The sequence below is a fragment of the Anarhichas minor genome, unplaced genomic scaffold, assembly GCF_050575085.1.
Source record: "Anarhichas minor isolate MPS153535 unplaced genomic scaffold, ASM5057508v1 ptg000074l, whole genome shotgun sequence".
Classification (NCBI taxonomy): Eukaryota; Metazoa; Chordata; class Actinopteri; order Perciformes; family Anarhichadidae; genus Anarhichas; species Anarhichas minor.
Window position 1 is genome coordinate 10992294 of NW_027466520.1, and position 18206 is coordinate 11010499.

An 18206-nucleotide genomic window follows, 5' to 3' on the forward strand; every position below is an offset into this window, starting at 1 on the left:
GCTGCAGGTAGGTATCGGTGGTGTTGCGTCTTTGTGTTTTCATGAATGCAGCGTGTTTCGTTTATTCATTGTCTGAATAAAGTCTTATCACCAGCCATTATGTAAAATATGGATATGGGAAAAGAAATCAGACGCTTGTTCAATGAGTTTTCTCTGGTGACGCATCTGCTGAGTTCAGACAAAAAAAAGGAGCGATATACAGTACAAACATAATATTCAGCATAGCAACATGCTTGTGTCATCTCAGTTATACTTAAGATCCATTCTGTTTCACAAATGAGGATTTTCTGTCCCAATAATTGGCAAAGAAAACAGCAAGTAAGCCTAAATCAGGGCTTTAAAGCATCTCTTTATAAATCTAGGAATGGTTTCACAGACAGTCTATGCTGCCATCTTCTCTGTACTCTGACTGAACAATGCAAAAATGAATGGTAAAACTAATTTCCTTTCTAATTGTGTCATATTCTTAAAATCATTTAATAAACCCCAGGGTTGACAAGGCTGGTTGGACATCATTTCTTTAACATGAACATACCACATGTTACGTTTCACTTAACCACCAGCAACACACACACACGTACACACACACACACACACACACACACACTTACAAGCAAACAGATGGCGTCTACTAAATGATCCAAGCCATGTGTGTATCCTCGATGGTGCATCATCGTGGAGAGAGGTGTGTGTTAGGCATGATAATGTGCCGCAATGGGAGTGGGCCTGCTGGGTTACTGGAGTAATATGCAGGGACACACACACACACACACACACACACACATATACATACACACCTGGACAGAGGATGTGAGAGCTATATTTAGAATTAACCTTTTATCACACATTTACATCATGCATATATTACACACTGGGTGGAAATCAATGAAAAACATGTTCTATATTTAAGATATGTTGATAGAAGAACGTATCAAAACGATCACATAATACCACACTTCTGAGTTGTACATACCATCAATTATTATGTGCAGTAATTAATGTGTGCCCGGTGTGGAAATGTATTATTCATGAAATATCATGGTGTTGTGCAAACACATCTGCTGAAACCAAGTGTATGAACCTACATACACACTACCTTATCTACAAGCAGCACTATGGGACCACAAACAAGAGAACGACTATACGGCGTGCAGGTGGTGGGAGGCTGAAGAAGCAACTTTGTGTCTCCTGAAATTCTAGCAACTGAGGTAAAAAAAACATTTTCCAGCTGATAGCAATTGTGGAATTATAAATAATGTCTTGAAATAGTTTTAAGGGTTTGTGGAACCTGAAAAAAAAGCATGTGCTTGTTTGCAATTATTGATTATAGAGGAATTGTGTGTCTGGTGTAGAGACATTATGACGACAGGACTTGACACAGTCAAAATATGACTGCTAATACAATTTGTGGTGAAATAACAGTTTGGTTGCTCCTCTGATCTCTTAAATTGATTAGCAGTTTCAAATTGTTGTGTCTAACATTAACGTAGATACTGCAGAGACATTTTCATTTCAGAACTATTCAGTACAAGCCACTGTCTGGCCACTAATCAACTCCAACGAAGCACCTGGAGGTTTAATACCTTGCTCAAGGATCCGTCAGCAAGAATCTCTTATTTATTTCCCCACTGCAAGCTATGAAGCAACAGATTTAGGCTTGTTTCCTTTTGATACCAAATGCGCCCCATGTCCAGCAGCATCCTACAGGTCTCCAAAGAGGAAGAGAAATGAGAAGGGACCAAGGTTTTTCTCTGGTTCAAAATGAGACAGAGGTGGTACCATCGTGATCATACGCACACAAGTGTATGTGTACCATCCTGTGCTAAATTGTGGCAAAATGGTTAGAGGGATAGTCAGTGGTAGTATCTGTATTTTAAAGCCCTGAATATTAAATGATCATCTACAAGTTGATGTAGTGGTCAAAGTTTGTTCCTAAAGCGTGCTGAAATACATCACATGACAAGGTTAAGCTATGTCTGAGACAGAGTATGACCGCACTGATATACATATTAAATATGTTGTGAGTCAATTTGATTCCTCTGGCAAAAATATTAGTTTCAAAAAGAACGATTTCCAACTGATTTCCAAAGACGTTACCAACGGAAACACTTTGGCGCATGTTCGTCTTAAAAGAGCGACGCCACTCAGTCAGTGACAGACTTTGATGTCTGTAGGGCTGGCTTCCGCTTTGCAGACGACTCTTTTTTTTCCTCTTTGGCAGTTTTGGCGGCACCTTTCCCGGTGCATTGTGCTGATTACGATACAGCGCCACCGCAACGGCGTGATGACGCAGTATACACAGTAGAGAAATGACAGAAATCCATCAAGTGCAACGCTTGTTCGAAAATAGTGTCTTCCATGAAGACACGCATCAGAGTTTGTCGAGGAGGAAAAACCCAACAGCAATAGAGTTACATACATGGCTACTTTTTCAACTCGCTACCTATCACTGTGGCATTAGTAAGGTGTTTATCAGTGAAGTTGCATGGATGTGAATAAATCTGGCTTGCTTCAACGATTCAGGAATGTTAGAGCACTGATGCATTTTCGGACAAGGAAAAATACATTCCAGCAGTCACTGCAGTATTCCTCCCCCCTTAGGCTATTTAGGCTTATTGTAACATAAAAACCCATGTTGTTGAAAAGCTGGATGCAAAGGCATTCCTCTTGCCTTTTGATGATTGAACAAGGAACTCATTTGGAATGCTCAGATCATTTTTCCTCAAGGGAGTATAGTTTTTAGAGCTGTCGCACTGCAGAAGGAAATAAGGCTTGAACAATGGCTACGTGTCAGTGATGTGTTCCCTTTTGGGTAACTTCCGTACATGAGGGGGGGGGGGGGGGTGAGCTGCAGGTTCAAATCTGGTCCAAAGCATGGATCTGACTAAACCCTGCATGGTTCAGTGATTCAGTAATGTGAGAGCACTGAGAGGTTCTCAAGTAGAGAAAAAAAAACACACAAATGAATGCCATTTGCATGAGGGGAAAAAAAAAGCGTAATTGCCATCAGCACTTGTCCTTCGGTCGGTATGGGTAAATGGAATGTTTTGTGGAATTAAATTAAGGAGAACTTCAGAGTCAATGTAGATAGGCAAAATTATAAATCTATTGCGTATTGCACTTGCTGATGAGCTAAATCCAAATGAAACATGACTTCCATTACACAAAGGAATAAGACCAAGGTTAAACACAAATCACTAATTGAATTAGTGAGAAGCTTCCAATGGAAAACATTGAAATCGTTATTGTCCCGCACCCAACTCCCTCCTTACGCACACCAAACCAACCCACCCATCCTGACTTTCATACCCCATCTGCCCTTTCTTCTCTCCCATCTCTACGTCCTGCTTTCCTTCCCTTCTGCCCAACCTGAAGCCAGACAGCATCGCGACTCTGCCTGACCTCTTGCAGCGCTGCAGCTACCTTCCAACGTTCCCCGTCGAGTAATTGCCTTGATTTTAATGACTTTTTCAATTATGTCTAGTTGGCTACAGCTCTCGCCCCGTAATCGCCATCATTTCCATCCATTACACTCCCGTATTCCCTTGGCAGTAATCAATCTTTGGTTTCTTTTAAATACTTTAAGGCAGCCGAGTGCCTTCTCCCCTGAATAACAGTGACAACCTCCTCATAGCAAGCTGTTCAAGGGCTATAAGGGGCGAGAAGAGGAAAGAGCCGGAGGCGCCACCAAAAGCACAAATGTGCCTTTCTTATCAACGTTAAACACATTACAGGTTTGGCACATGAACAACACACATGCACATTGGAGAGTTCCTACCTGCTCTTTGACAGAGGCGAGGATGGAGGAGGTCGTCTCTGTCTCAGATCTGTCTCCATTGGATGCTGGCATCACAGGGGCAACCATGGCCCCCTTCTCCTGCTCTGCAGGTTGCTCTGGCACCGGCATTGCTAATGTGAACAAACCCACACAAAGAAGAACCATGATTCAACTGAAGTTTTAAGCAGTAATCAAACTAAAATGGGGAAAGTAGAAATGTGTCATATCTATATCAAGTTGTTAAGACAGTCAGCCCAATAAATCTACTTTGTTTAAAGTCCTCTGTAGCTCCGTATCACTTTAAGCTCTAAATCCGCCAACTTTTTAGCGGTCCAATCAAATGCAAAGGATTTGATTTGAACACCCTTTTGTAACTGTTTACTGCTCAAATATTTTTTTATTTCAATAAAGAAGTATTGTTAAGCAGTGGTATTTATAGTGGAAAGATACGCCCAAGGTAACAGTTGTTCTGTCTTCTTTTCTCGTCGGTGGCTGTGATGAAGTGCTCACTTGTACAATCAGATTCTCCACATATGAGATGCTACTTAAAAATCAGCAGTATATGAATCAGTTGACAGAGGCGGACCACAACTGATGTTGTTAGGTGAACACAATGCATGGAAGCGTACGGAAACCAGTTTGTTTAAAAACCAGTATGGACATAACATCGGCTTCGGCAGCTTTCTGTGCAGCCTCCTTTGATCTCGGTTTCTCCTGCTGAATGTGCGTGTAGGTTTGCTAATTTCCACTAGTGGAAAATACATGTTTCGTTGAAGTATGTTTGTTTATTAGGCCTAATAGTAATTTTTACCGGTGCTTATGAGTGTCTCCCGATTGCCTGCTGATAGCTACCAACATCTCTGAAACTGCTCATTCTGCAGACAAACAGGTGATCCTAGCTTCAAACAAAGGCGACACAATGGCAGCAATGCAGTGATGGTGCATTCAATGCTTAGGACTAACGCATCAATTTAGATTAATTGTAAAAATAACGTGTTAAAAAACGTAAATTAATGCTTATGACAAGTATGTCTTTCTTCATGCAAAAATGTCTAAACAGGCCTATTTGGGAATAAAACAATTTATGGATCTCTCATGCCACCTTTTGGTATTTCTATTCAAACAAATATTGATATATGTGATTGTTTGAGATTAAATCAGCATTAACATATGTCTGCCTCCCCTCAAGGTCTTTATGCCGCCCTCTTGCCATCCCATGAATATGTTTCTAGATCTGCCACTGTGTCGACAGTACTGTGGATACAGTGGATACTTGACTGAATACCAAAGCCTGGAGTCGAAATAAAACCAGCAATTAGTCTGCAACACACACCGCATCGCACTTCTCACCTGTGTCCCTGCCAGTGTGTCACTTCACAAATAGGGGTCCTGGTAGACTCATTAAAATGTGACGCCCCACTTATCACGATTTTAATTTCAATATTCAGGATAGAGGAAAAAAAGTGATGCGTGTCTCTGACTAGTTAAGTTCAAAGAAGTGAGACTCTTTTGCGATTGAAAAAAAAACAAAAGCATAACATTTGGTTCTTCAACCGTCATCAAACACCACCTCGCCAACTGTAACAATACAATAATATCAGTACTGCATGAATGGATATGTCTTTTCTCTTTGCTGGAATTCATCATAAGGGAATGGATGCACTACGGGTGACAAGATCATTTGACACTTCTAAATTGAGCCATCTATGAAACGTAAAATGTGCTTCTTTATCATGAATTGGAATAGTTTTAAATGATCAATAAAAGCCTCCGTGCCTCTTTCCTGTGTGAGCTAAGAGCACAGGCAGAGAGAGAGAGAGAGAGATAAAAAGTCAGAGAAATCAGGAAATTGGTCTGCAAGTTTTAGAGAGAACAGACCGTGGGGACGGGGTTTTGTCAATACAGCAGCCCAAGCTTCAGTGGAACACTAAATAATGAACTGATTGAGAGTGGGATTTGATAATGGAGTCTCTTACTTTGCAATTTGCCACGAGTCTCTGCACTTAACTTTTCCCGTTTGATGGGGAGATCCAAAGCTGCGCTAGCTTTGGTAACACCCACTCATTCTGAAAGCACACGGTGCAGCAAGTACATGTCTGCAGTGCAAATTCAGTCATATATTTTATTAGTGTTTTACAATTTAAAGTAGTTTTTTTTTTAGAGCAAATATTTACAGTAATGCATTTAGAGCTAATAAGACAGACGTTGAGGGTATGTGAGCCATTAGCGTCAGGCAAGTAAGCTTACAAAGTCAGTGAGGGATCCAGACAGCCTGCAAATCAAACAGCCAGTCAGTTTATCAGCCAGTCAGCTAGCCAACAGACAGACAGCAGGCCAGACAGGGTGGTGTCGGTAAATAAAAGATGCTAGCGAGATGGCCCGCAGATGGTTATTTTCGCTCTCGCTGACAAACACCACGACTGTGTCTGGCATCTCCCCTCCTGAGTGGAGATGAGTCACCAGAGTTTGGCTCCTGAGCAACCAGAACCCCAGCACAGACCATATCACACCAGCTGGATGACTGCCATTCTCTCGAACGAGCCAAATATACAAGTCAGAGGGGAGAGGAAAGACTCACCTCACCGTCATTGTGGAACACCTCCGGCAAAGCAGCGAATGAACCAATGCTCCATCAATAATTTAATCTCTAGCTCCTTGGCAACGGTTTCGTGCTGTGGTGTTTCGGTTTTCGGTTCAACAAACCATCCTAATACGTCTGTAGAACTCAAACCTACAGTATTTTGAAATAGGCATGACAGACCTTTTTCATTGCAGGAAAATCACAGGTGTGACTAATAACGTTAATGACGGCTTCATTCCATTTAGCTGTGTCAGTAAGCAATGCCAGTACGCCAGTCTGCACAATACCAGAGACCCTGCATTGGCACACCTAAATGAAATGCAGCCGCTGTTAGTTACACCTGTTTTGTCACAATGGCTGTACCCACTGGTTGTGTGTGTTGTCTGTTTAACGCTGATACATGTCGAGAAAAAACTCATTCGTAATTGCTTTCCGAGTTTTTGCATTAACTGACTCTGAGGAACTGGCTCATCAGACAACCCATCCCTAGGCTTTCTGACACTATATTCACAATATTCATTAAACTGACAAAGCCACAAATACAGTGACATTTTGTAAACGAAGCGAGGTGTGAGTGATTTTAATAAGTGAATTCTTACAGCCAAAGACATGAAGGAAAAAAAATAAAATCCTGATCCAAACCCAGGAGCAAAGCAGTTTTTGAGCCTCTGCATACAACAATACGGATCATCGTGAACCATTTATCGCCTGAGAAAGCCAGCGATTCATATTTAGAGAAGGCACAAACCCTTTGTGGTTAGTGTCCAGACAGGTGATGTGTTCAGAAAACAGCCAAAATTGCCTCCCTGTACATTGGCTGCTTCAGAGATAATCCTAGTGGCAACGCGTTCGGCGTCAAATGTCACAATACTCCACCACCCCAGTGTTCTTCCCGGGTTATTGTCGGCAGGCAGAGTCGGGCTGCTATTGAATAGATGTGTTACGTCCTGCAGGGTACAATGTAACAGGAGCCTCAGTTTAGAAAAGGGGCCTTTTGTAGCTCTGGGGAAACAGTTAATTGCAGTACATTCTGGCTGATTTGAGTTGGGGCGCAGCTTCCCGTTGAACTGAGTAGGAATGATGGCCTGACATTTCATTTGGCTCAGACCTAGATAAGACATGAAAAAGTTTTCTTTTTGACAGCATGGTAGAGGACCCAGCTATTGGCAGAGTGCCTTTGAGAACAAAGAGTAAACAACAAAAGAAAACTTTCAACAGAAAAAAAAAAAAAGACATCACAGTTTGAAGTAGTACTACTCCGTATTTCTTCAACCAGTCAAAGAATTACTATATCTTACTCTGTATATCTTGCAGGCATATGTCTCCTTTTCAGACTCAACCCTGAAGGGTCATGGATACTAAAACAATATGCACTTATTTTGTACATTATTGGTCGGCACATCGGCATCTCTCTGCAGTCTCTTTTTCAATCCATTATCCACGTACTGCATCAATGCTTCACTTCATTTGCATTCCACATATTTGCAATTTGAAAACAGCTTTAGGTCAATGACGCTACCATTATCTTGGTAGTTCCACCGTGGAACATATGCGGAGGTGGATAAAGAGTTCAGCCAATCCTAAGGATCGGTATTGGGGGCCAATCAGGGCATATTTCAATGGGTTGTTAATTCTGTTTGCTCATGTAGCACATTATGAATAAGGTGGGCCTAATTTAGAAGGCTACAGCTGTTATTTCACTACATATATATTTAATCAACATTAAGGTTGAGTATCGGATTAGACTAGCTATAGGCAGGACAAAACAACGAGATCCTATCTTGAGAATAAAGTGATGTCATATAATGCAACTGAGATTAATTTGGATTGTAAAAAAATATGCTTTATATTTGCTTGTAAATTAAGATTTCGATAAATATATTTGATAAACCAATCAGCCGACTGACTATACTAAATGCAGAAACATTGGTTGAGGGTTTTGGGCTTTTGGTATTAGGTTTAAAGGCTTAAATGACAGACATCTCATCAGTTAGTTTCCAGGTTTTATGTAGAATTGCTGATTTAAATCAAAATGTGGGCGATGTCGTCTACGATTGGTCTACTTTGTTCTTACCGTCCGCTCACAATAGGTCCATTTTACAGTAGCAGGGTAAACAGGTGTTCCTTTTAGGTGGGCCAGGGCCCAGATATTGTGCATTCTGCCTCACTGGAATGGCTTTGACACACTAAATAGAACGGGACCATAATTCATTTAATCAATTACACCGGTGTTCACCCTGCAATGTCCTGTCAAAATGGCTGCTGTGAAAAGAACCTATTGAAAACAAAGTACTTCTGCTCCACACACAGACAAAAAAAACACATGCATGTTGGTACAAACACAGAGGTGACTCACACCTTGAGTCATAGGATTTGACAGGGCGGAGACCTCTGACCCATGCTCACACCACAACCTGACAGGCCTCCACACCTGCCCCCTTCCGGCTGAGCACACCTTACATGTGCGTGCTCACACTATAAAACACACACCCATAAACACACGTTTGGCCCATTCACACACCTTCCTCTGAGGTTCAGTGAGGTGTCCTTTCCCTCTACCCTGTGACCCGTCAGCTGTCTGACTCCAAGCCTTGTTGGCTCGGCTGCGCTGCCCTGCTCTCCACTCTGACCTTAACTTCTCTTTTCATCCTCTTTTCTTTCTCTTCTAACTTTTGTAAATCTCATTGTCTGGCCCGCAGTTTGCAGCAAACTGTCTCCCATGGTTGCAATACGCAATGCCAATGGATTAATCATTAATGTTGATCTATTAGAGGACAAATACTGTGTCTCCTGAATAAAAGTAGTGACTAGTTCAAAATGACATGGTACTGGTTTAATTTTATAATTTTTCGAGAATTTACCTCTCAATTATTTGTCATCCCAATCGCAGTGTGGTCTTCAGAAGGTCTTCAGAGGTAGGGGAGGGGATTGGGCGGTTTAGGGACCCATACAGTATATGCGCATCGAAATTCAACACAGACGCCCGATTGCTTTTCTACTTGTAGCTGGTATTAATAATTAATACTAAATGCACTTTCACAATTTCTTCGTACTTTGTCTCTTTTAGTCAGATCTCCTGTTCCGTCCCCAGGCCACGTCCCAAGTATTGCGTGATGAGGAAGCCATTGCCCTCTGCATGCTTGAGTGAGGACTCAGAACACAGTCAAAAGTGTGCTTCTCCCCTCCACATGACATGACACTGTTGAAATACTAACAAGGCTTTGAAATGCAATCTCGGTTGGAAAGAATTGTTTGATGGCTACACAAAAAAAAGAAGGAGGTTCCTTAGGGATGTGAAATGTGGTTGAATCCTCCTGCAGAAGAAATTATTTTTTGCAAATGATAGTTTATCACAACATTATATTGCATGTTATAATTATGTTTCACTCTATATGTCTGTCTAAGTGTGGTTATTCATCAAGTGTGCAGTGGTGGATTTATTCATCTATTATTATTTTTACAATAATATGTTTGCTCTATTTATTTGCAGTGGTGTTAGTTATTCATCAAATCATTATTTGTGCAAAAGGCATGCACCCTAGTGGACTATGCACACACGGAAACGGAAACGGAATCTGTCAAACCTGTACTCACAGACTGCATGCAATAATATCAGCACTAACTGATTGAAAACACAAGATTGCATTGGGGAATCTGCTCGGAAACCATGGAAATCTTCTACTGAATTGCTTCAGAGTAACAGAAATAATGAAGATAATTATAGGGATTTTTTTTTACCTGTCAATCTACTGCTCCACACCTCCAGGAAAGTTAGCTAAAAACGGGCGACACAAACTGGTGCCACGTGTCACAATCACATCCAAACATGTCATACAATGTTGACATCCATGTTAAGTGTTCAATTATAATTCAATTTTGCAGTAGCTGTGGAGAGGCCCAATGAAGACTAACGGGTATTGCTGTCTTGTTCGAGACAGCGCACATTTTTGCTGAGCTGCTTTAAACCTGGAGCTATCCAATTGATTCTCAGAAGGACTCCATCTAGTGAATAGACTGATTTTCTTCACCTACAATAAAGGCCAAAACTACAATACTATCCACTATCACATGGTATACAGCTGTGGCCATTTGAGAATAGGTCATTGAAGAGACCAACTTATATTCAGTTAAGAATTTAAAGTGGATGAGCAATGGAGTCCCAAATGAATGCTTTATACAAAATATGAAAAATGAAAAATAATTGCCTGTCCTGTACTGTATCCTGACTGTTTTAACAGTGAAGTACCTACTCAGCACAGTCTAAAATGAAGTTGACAACAGCTTAAGTACAACAGTTTAGAGCGTCACACTGCCATCATTGTTACACTGGACTCCAAAGAATAATGCTTCCACTGGGGAAAAAAGAGGGAAAGCATGTCACACATATAAATGACTATTTGTTTTGTGATTTATTTGGTTAAAATGAAAAATGAAAAGTGCAATATCCAAGATTGGGAGTATTTCTATCGCCTCTCAACAGCTTACATGGCAGCGGTGAGCCGGCAGCTCACAGCTAACGGTTGCGTTAACAGTGCAAACGACACAAAAGTGCTGACAGCGCTAACAGTGTTTACATAAGGGGGTATCGGAGGGTGGTCGCTGCCGGTCAGGAGCGCCTCATAACCGCCGTATAAAAGCAGTGCAGAGCAGAGGACATGCGCAAACCAGTTGGGCACGCTCACATGCACAAACATCCACTAAAAGCATGCGCGGCCGGTCCGGCTATGTCAACAAAGCATAAGCTCAATTAGCAACACACACAGAGGGAGAGTGACTTCATTTTCTGCTCGGGTAGACATTACTCCACTATATCTTTACACAGCAAATAGTTGTCTGCTGCTATATTAATGTTCAGAATGTTAAATACAGATCCTTTCAGAATTGATAAATATCCTGCGACTTGCCAAACGCAAGTAGTAATATCGCTTGGCTGATTCTTCCTCTCTTTTCAGTGTAACAAGTTCACTGAATCACTGCTGTCTTTTGAGTGTCTTGGCTACACTGGTAGGTACTAGCTTTGGTAGCGACATCATGAACACTATATATTTGTGTATGTGCATAACAGCTGACTGGAGTGCAGAAGTCAAAACTTTTGTTTCAGACATCAATAAGTATAAAACAAATATCCACTTTGAATACGTTTGGAACTTGTTGCAATTCAGAGTTGGTTCTTGAGCCCAACCCTTGATCTAGGGCTTTTACTCTCTCAGGACCAGCTCTATTAGGAAAACACACAAAACAAAACAATCTTCTTGTGCACTGGATAGAGTCAGTATTCAGTCAGTATTTCCTTTGACAAGCTTAAATTGGCCTCACAGGAGCTAATACACTGCCACACATTTCAAAAGACAAATATTTCTGAAATAGCTCTGTGTGATATGGCTATTCATGCATATTAGACCACATGATGACGCAAATCCACCCTCTGAAAATTCTGTTTTTTGATGGGGTGTCTCTTGAACCCGCAAGCATTCAAATAAAGACAAGGCATATGCACCTGCTCACAGGCACACAGCTGCTAGTGACATATTCCACTGGGTCTAAGTGCTGTCTATCTGTTGCTGTTAACCATTATGCTCCATTAAAATTGACTCATGCCAATCTGTTCATTTAATTAGAATTTCAAATACAATTTGATGGCTATCAAATCTGTATGGTTCCATATGAAACGGTGATGCAAATATTCCTTTAATCCTGTTTCTGAAACTCAGAATGAGAGACATGTAAATTGGACTTGATAGATATGTCAGACTTTCTGAGTTTTGATTGCGACTCATTAGCTGTGTGCACTTCACCGGCATCCTCAAGAGCTCAAATAATAATTGTCCCAAACAGACGGCTAATAATGCTAATGTCATCAGAATAAGGGCAAAGCCTGGAAGATGCAGAAATCATCATTATAATTCCCACATGCAATTTCCCCAGCCAATCACTTCTGAATTCCAAACACTGTTTTGCCTTTCAAAAATGATTCCCAAAGTCTGACACAAATACGAATGTCTTGGATGATTGATAGCTCCAATTCACCTCCATGTAACGTCTAATATTAAACTCTGAATAATGCATTGTTCAGTTAGCACTGCGGAGAGATGGAGAGTTTCTGTGTGGCACATACATTCATGTGGAGAAACATGCACACCAACATGCACACCACATCACAACTCACAATGTATGCCTGTGTGGGCACATCCACATTTTTAAATATGCAGACACACCCACAACTAAAAATAGACACAATATTCTCTTTGCTGTGAACTGAGAGATATCAGAAGGATACAAAATATTTTAACACTCTCCATATTTGACAACAAACAACATTTCTGTGTGTTTTGATCTCGTAAACCCTTGTACAGGAATGATAAAAATAAACGCTTTATTTGATTTGATGTTTTTACATCCGATGATTTAGTCTGAAAGGGGCCATTCCTGGAACTGTAGTGGTCCAAATCTTCATGTAGTTAAAGATGTTAAAACCCAGGGGAAATATTTTTTTGATATAATATTTTTTATTTCATCGTTCCAGACTAACGCATCAGCAGAATTCCTAGTAGGCACCACTTGAGACTTAAAACTCTCCAGAGATCCTTGTTTTTGTAGTTTGGAGAAAACATGTATGATGAAAACGTCCTGTGTCTTTAATATGAATTAAAGATTAGAGTTTACCCGCAAACCAAATATTGGTGTCAGTCACAAATAAAATATGGTGTACTCCCATGGCTCCATCATTCCATTGTAGGCTTGTGTTTAAGTCTAAACCAAAATACCAGGAATTACACCATCATATGTCATTTCCATATTTGTGCGGGAACATTACCAGTAGACGTCTTGCATGGAGTGCACGTTCACTTACAAATGCATACACACACATTCATCACAAACATAAATCATTCATTTACAGTATATATCTATAAATACATATATTCATGCATGTGTACAAATTGGTGCAAATCTACAAATAGCCACACAATTATCCAAAGATGAGTTTCATGGCTTGGGAAGCATTTAGTGCTTATGCAGTCCCAGACTAAATGGAGCAAAATTGCTATGTCCATCCGACGTCTTGAAAATGCACATTGACGGTTTGTCAAGCACATATTCCCTCAGAGAAATAAACAAACTGAAACCCCCCCCCCCCCAGAAGAGGCGATACCAGAGCACAGAGCGAGACTGGAGGCGGGTGTGGTTCATGGCTCCAGTAGCTCCAGTGATTCAGGAGGCTGGTCACAGACAACTGTGATCTAATGCCTCAGGCCTGTTTTGCTCGCTTTCAAAAAGCCCCAGTGCGAGCAGTCAACAGAGACAGCAACATTGATTATTCCAATCAATACCTCTAGCTACTGTAAGCTATCGCATTTATATTATATACTCTACTGTATTACTCTAAGTACACCAGTTTTATTTTTTTAAGTCCTCTGTAGCGAATATTAATATTCAGTGGGTTTCTCTTAGAGGACAAAAAGCAAATATATTTTCTTTTTTTGTTGTTGTTTTTGTAGCCCTGAGCACTGAATGTGCAGCGCATACACACACACACACACACACACACACACACACACACACACACACACACACACACACACACACACACATATACGGTATGCACACAGCTCAGTCTGGCAGTTGGGAAGCAGCGAGATGGTTGACCTAGATTGGGTGCCGGGTTTGAAGAGATGCAGTAGTAACCATCTGCATACAAAGTCAGAAATCTCTACTTCAACAGTCAGAGAAATCAGACAAGACAGGTTTCTATAGAAATTATTCAAACTTTTTTCCTGTCACAAAATGTTGTAAACTTTATTCCCTACAGTCTGGTTTTTTTTTTCTTTGTTTTGGCGTAAGGAAGGTAGGAAGAAGTAGAGTGGGAGAAAAAGACAGATATAAAGGCAGACAGAGGAGCCAGACACACTACATAGCTCTACAGGTAGAGGGGGTGCGCCTGAATGGTAATTAGGAATGTCTTACTTCAAAACACACATCATTTTGAAAGAAATATGGAACCGTTTGCAAATGAATTTGATGTTCTGAAAATAAGAAGTTGGATCTTGAACGTACGGTACAAATTGCCATGAAGCATCTCATTCTCCATAAATGCAGGCACATTTCAATCACCGGTGTCACGATGCGTCGTGTCTCTCCAGCTTCATCACATTTGGACCAGTGGGATCTGAGACATTCAATTTGAAATTTTGATGGCACCCTTATTAGTCCACTGGCAATAACCTTGACTCGAAAATGATTTGAATCCAAACCTCAACCTGTCTGTATCTCAGTAAAGAGTCAAAGACAAGACAATGCAAGCAAACACTGGTGAGGGGGAAGAATAGGGATAAAGCTTTTGGTGATTCCAAATGCAACATTGTGCCTCGTGCCTGGAAACAATGACTGCTAATAAGCAGGTTTCATCACCTTGACTGGCAGACTATTAGACACCATGGCTTGTTAACAGGACTGATATCAAATTGTCGCCTCCCAAAGACAGAGCTGTCAGCAGGGAGGCACCGATGCCACCGATGCCACTGTAACTGTGTAGAAAATAGTAGAGTATGTGAGCAAGAGAGGTTAAGTGATCAGGTAGATAAGGAGTGGGAAAAAAGGGTTGAAGATTAGACGAGAGGACAGAAGATGAAAGGGTAGAAACGAGATAAAGGAGAGTGTAGGAGAGAAGGTGGGAGGAAATCAGGCATTTCCTTTCCTGAGTCTCAACTCTTTCTTCTGTCTCACACCTCCTCCTGACTCCCTTCACACCTGTCAGAACAATGTGCACCTGATAATCTCTTTATAATCAGCATGCTGCCAACTACACACACGCACACAGGATACAAACAAACAGTCCTCTTCCCTTTGCAGCCTGACACTCACCAAACCAATTTTCTCAACAAAGTGGAAAATCTCGCATGGAGTAAGAGGAGCAAGAGCTGTAACAAAGCTGTGTTTGAGACAATAAGTGACAGGGTTTATGGGGGAATGTGCTCTTCCTTTAATGATAATAGCTCTTTGTGAGAGAGGGCATAGTAGTCAGATTTATTGCCTGTAGAATATCAATTGTTGATTTGGTGTTTAAACATAATACACCTGCACGGCACAGCGCTACCTTGAAGTTCAGATAGTTTTCCACCCATTCGCATTTGTCACACTTAACTGACTGAATGATCCGTATGACATGGTCCAGTGATGCTGCCCAGTGCTTCTGGATTAGCTCAGAGTCATGCCATCATCCAGGATCAGTTGTCTCAACATCACTCAGTCTGTCAGCCAGCAGGCCAGGCATTAGTCCTCTCTGTCTCCCTTTTTTCTATCGATTTCACGACGTCCTTTCCTCACTACTGTGAAGAAAGACCACGTAATAATATTCTCTATCTCTTTTATTCTCTGATATACGTATACAGCTGTATATGTTCCTGTGGATCGTTCCCACAGTTTCATATATTACGTATGCATTGTGAAAGTACAGGAAGCACGCTACTTGCAATGGCATATTGCATGAGCAAGAACCCATTGCATATGCTGAGAGACTATGGATTCCCTGAAGCACGCAAATGTATGCATATAATGATGTGCGCTATCCCCAAATCTATTCATAGCAATGGGAAAATTGTCCGCCTTGTAAGAAAGACAGAGGAGTTAATGCTAGCAACTAGCCGCTGCCTGGGGGAAGGCTACTCATGGTTCCCCACTGTTTCTTTACGATCACTGAAAGCTTCCTTTATGTCTCAGAAGAAATTGTCCTGGACTTGCAATCCTGTAAGGTAACACAAAGCATTATTATGCATTCCACAGTGTTTGCAAACCTTTGACAATGTGCCAATGCATAGAATCGGCTGTGACACTGGGAAGGAAAGTCGTCTTTATTGAGTCCTAAGACTTGGCAGCATATCACAGTTTTCTATGTTTCCTGCCTCTACATTTCAAAGTAAATGTTTTACAGTAAAACTTACACACTTTTCCCGCATGTTGCCCTAACCTACAAGTACTGTTAAGGATGTTAGCAAGCATGGAGAACACGGCCAGCATGACCCTGTTGCACTTGCTTTACAAATATCTTAATTATACAGGGGCAGGTGTGACTGCTTCCTCCGAACTTATTTATTCGTAAATAAATGTACAGTCCAACGATCTACATTTTGACGACTTCTCTCTTTCTGGTAGAGATACACAGGAAATAATTACTTTTACTGTAATCTGATAGTGCTTTTGTGTTTCTGTTAAAATTATTATTTTTATGCCTCAGGTCCAGCACGATCCAGCTGGCCCTGCTAAAAGAAATTAAGCATCATTACCCCCATGCCCAAAAGCACAGCCAAATGTGGCTTGTTCAGGCTGAGGCCACCCCGAGCAGTTCAAAAAAAAACCTTCATTAATGTAATTGAGAGGAGAGTCTGGCTTCACGGCTATGGGCAACTAGTTCCAAAACAAACCTTGCTATTTTGGAAACTGATTGACATTAATAATGAGTGCGCTTTGGCTGGCTCTTTGACACCCTGTAGTAGAAATCAGGCTGGTGATGATAGCCAATGCTGGACATAAAAGCTCCAAATATAACTGCAGACACCAGCGATTTGCTATGAAGGGACATCCTGGAGCTGTCCATGGTGCTGAAGAACACTGCCTCCCCGTTGTTTCTCTCCCTGTGCTCATGAGACAGAAGTATTCAAAAGGAGCCTCAGCCTTTGATATAGCGAATAAAGCACAATACACAGATGAAAGTCATTAAGGATCATACATCCTATGTATTATGTCTATCAACTCAAGACATAACTAGGTGAAGTGAATCTGTCCTCAGTCGTTTTTTGTTTCCTCTATATCTCCCCTCCCGATACAATCAAGTTGAAATCTTCGGGAAGAGAGCTACTCTGAATAAAATTATAAAGTGTATATATATATATACATATATATATAAACCTACGCTTCTGCTTGTACATTCAAATATGAGCATGTTATCCCTCTGAAGGGCTTGAAATTCAAGGGAAATGCCAACGTGCGTCACTCTTAAGTCATCACCCACCCATGTCTGCACAATTGTCATCTGAGCCACTGGGTTTGTAGAGCACCAACCTGGTAATGCTTGAGATCACGTGCACTCCCAGCACCTCTGACAGGTGGTGGAATAGCGTGACTGATTGCAAATGGGTGCTTCGAAAAGCAACATATCCCATCTTAAACATTTGAGAGGAAGAGTGGGAAAATGTGTGACAGACGAAGACATTCGACAGACAGAGAGCAATGGGGGGTATAGTGGGCTCAGTTGATAACCTTGGCTGCGATAGTCATCACAAGCTGTCTTGTACGTGAAGATATGATTGGCATTCAAAGGGGATAGGGGCCAACATTTACCTGGGTGTTATCTCTGAGACATCAGGCCTGAGTCGGTCTGTGATCTAATGAAAGAGTGCAGGACCCAAAGGGAGAATGAGATATAGGACCAAAGAAAAATGGGTGGTCAGTTCATTTCCGACTGTTTTACATACTGTATAATATACAGTATGTATGAGAATGTTACGGTTCAAGCAGAAATTGTGACACACACACACACACACACACACAAAGGGCTTCAACAAACCCGTCCTCTGCACTCATTTCTGCCTCCTTCTCAACAAGCTGGATGGATAAAGAGACAAAGAGGGAGAGGATACGAGAAGAAGCAAGAAAGGAAACGACAGAGATGGCAAAAGAAGACATGCAAAGAGGGAACAAGAAGGAGAGAAAGACAGCGGGAGCGAGAGAAGACTTCACAGACACCCCGCTGCAGTCTGATAACCACGTGAGCCTCTGTGAGTTTCAAACGCAATCTGCTTGCACATGCACTCACACAAACGCACGCAGTGTATTTAAATTGGTTACATAACAATC

The 18206-nt window shown here is 41.3% G+C and overlaps 1 protein-coding gene across 2 annotated transcripts in view; it reads right to left on the minus strand.

Moving 5' to 3' along the window:
• ctnnd2a (catenin (cadherin-associated protein), delta 2a) overlaps nucleotides 1–3907 on the minus strand; it is a 191463-nt gene extending 187556 nt beyond the window's left edge. For both annotated transcript variants that reach the window (XM_076080665.1, XM_076080664.1), the window contains exon 1: nucleotides 3779–3907. In XM_076080665.1, the coding sequence (XP_075936780.1) occupies nucleotides 3779–3907 (129 nt within the window). The remainder of the gene's footprint in view (nucleotides 1–3778) is intronic.
• Nucleotides 3908–18206: the final 14299 nt, after the last annotated feature.